At 70.5% G+C, this 1066-nt stretch overlaps 2 protein-coding genes across 3 annotated transcripts in view; both read left to right on the top strand.

Moving 5' to 3' along the window:
* LCK (LCK proto-oncogene, Src family tyrosine kinase) overlaps window positions 1–596 on the top strand; it is a 9314-nt gene extending 8718 nt beyond the window's left edge. The window contains exon 13 of the mRNA XM_026086085.1: window positions 525–596. Within this exon, the coding sequence (XP_025941870.1) occupies window positions 525–596 (72 nt within the window). The remainder of the gene's footprint in view (window positions 1–524) is intronic.
* A 295-nt stretch (window positions 597–891) lies between these two features.
* The window catches only part of HDAC1 (histone deacetylase 1), a 16676-nt gene continuing 16501 nt past the window's right edge, over window positions 892–1066 (top strand). For both annotated transcript variants that reach the window (XM_026086011.1, XM_026086008.1), the window contains exon 1: window positions 892–1004. In XM_026086011.1, coding sequence (XP_025941796.1) covers window positions 956–1004 — 49 coding nt within the window. In that variant the 5' untranslated portion in view covers window positions 892–955. The remainder of the gene's footprint in view (window positions 1005–1066) is intronic.

Here is a 1066-nt window from a genome sequence, read left to right as displayed (position 1 = left end):
GACCCCCGGTTCCTCCGGATTTGGTCTCGCAGGAGGAGGAGCAGTGGACAGAGCAGGGACCGGGGATCTGGCCGGCCTGCAGCCCCCGGAGCGCTGGAGGAGCTGCACGGAGGCGAGGGCCGGAGCCGGGAAGGTTTCCCGGTTCCTGCGGCGCCGGGGACTCCGCGTGCTTCCATCAAAGGCTTTTCCAGCAGAAACTCTCCCCATTTAGGAATGGGCCACCCAGACGGACCGGACGTGGGCTGTAGGATCCTCTTTCTCCCCACTTTTTTATTCGCCAAGACCTGTCTCGTACTGCTGTCTCATTTTTGGAAAATAAAGGCCTTTGAACCAGCCCCTCGAGGCAGCTGCGGGGAGAGGGAGGCCTGCGGAGCATGGCCGTGGGGAGGCCGGGAGCGGGGGACCGGCGTGCTGGGGGGGGACACGGGGCCCCATTCTTGCCATCCCTGGCCCCCTTTGGCCCCCTCATGCCAACCCTGGCCCCCTTTGGCCTTCTTTGGCCCCCTCATGCCCATCCTGGCCAGGCCCTGCCTGAGGGCTGCCCTCCCCCGCCCCGGGAATGGTCTAGTCCCACCTGGCGCTCCCCCTCCCCGTGAATGGTTCCGCCCCATCCACCTGGGCCCCCCCTCTGCCCGTTAGCCTGCCGACCATCCTCCCCCCGCTCTCCGGCGATGGTGTAGTCCGCCCCGGTTCCCCCCCCCCGACCCCTCCTCCGCCGGCAATGGTACGGTCCAAGCACCCTGGCGCTCGAACTAGCCTGCTAGCTCCCCCGCGCCCGCTCTCCCTCGCCGCCCGGACTTCCTATTGGCCGGCTGGCGAGAGGGGGCGGGAAGCCCCTCCCCGATAGGCCGGCTGCCCCGCGGGGGCGGGGTTGCGGGGGGGCGGCGGGGCGCTTGGCCCCGGGGCGGGTTCGGTTGCGCGGCGGTAGGGTCTGTCGCTGTCGGGAGGCAGGAAAATGGCGCTGACGCAGGGGACCAAGCGGAAAGTCTGTTACTACTACGACGGTGAGGGGCCGCGCGGCGCCTCCGGGGGCGGCTGCGGGCAGCGCCGGGCCGGGGGGGGCGGC

The sequence above is a fragment of the Apteryx rowi genome, unplaced genomic scaffold (genome assembly GCF_003343035.1).
Source record: "Apteryx rowi isolate R43461 unplaced genomic scaffold, aptRow1 scaffold_68, whole genome shotgun sequence".
Classification (NCBI taxonomy): domain Eukaryota; kingdom Metazoa; phylum Chordata; class Aves; order Apterygiformes; family Apterygidae; genus Apteryx; species Apteryx rowi.
This window is presented reverse-complemented; position numbering and strand designations above follow the sequence as displayed.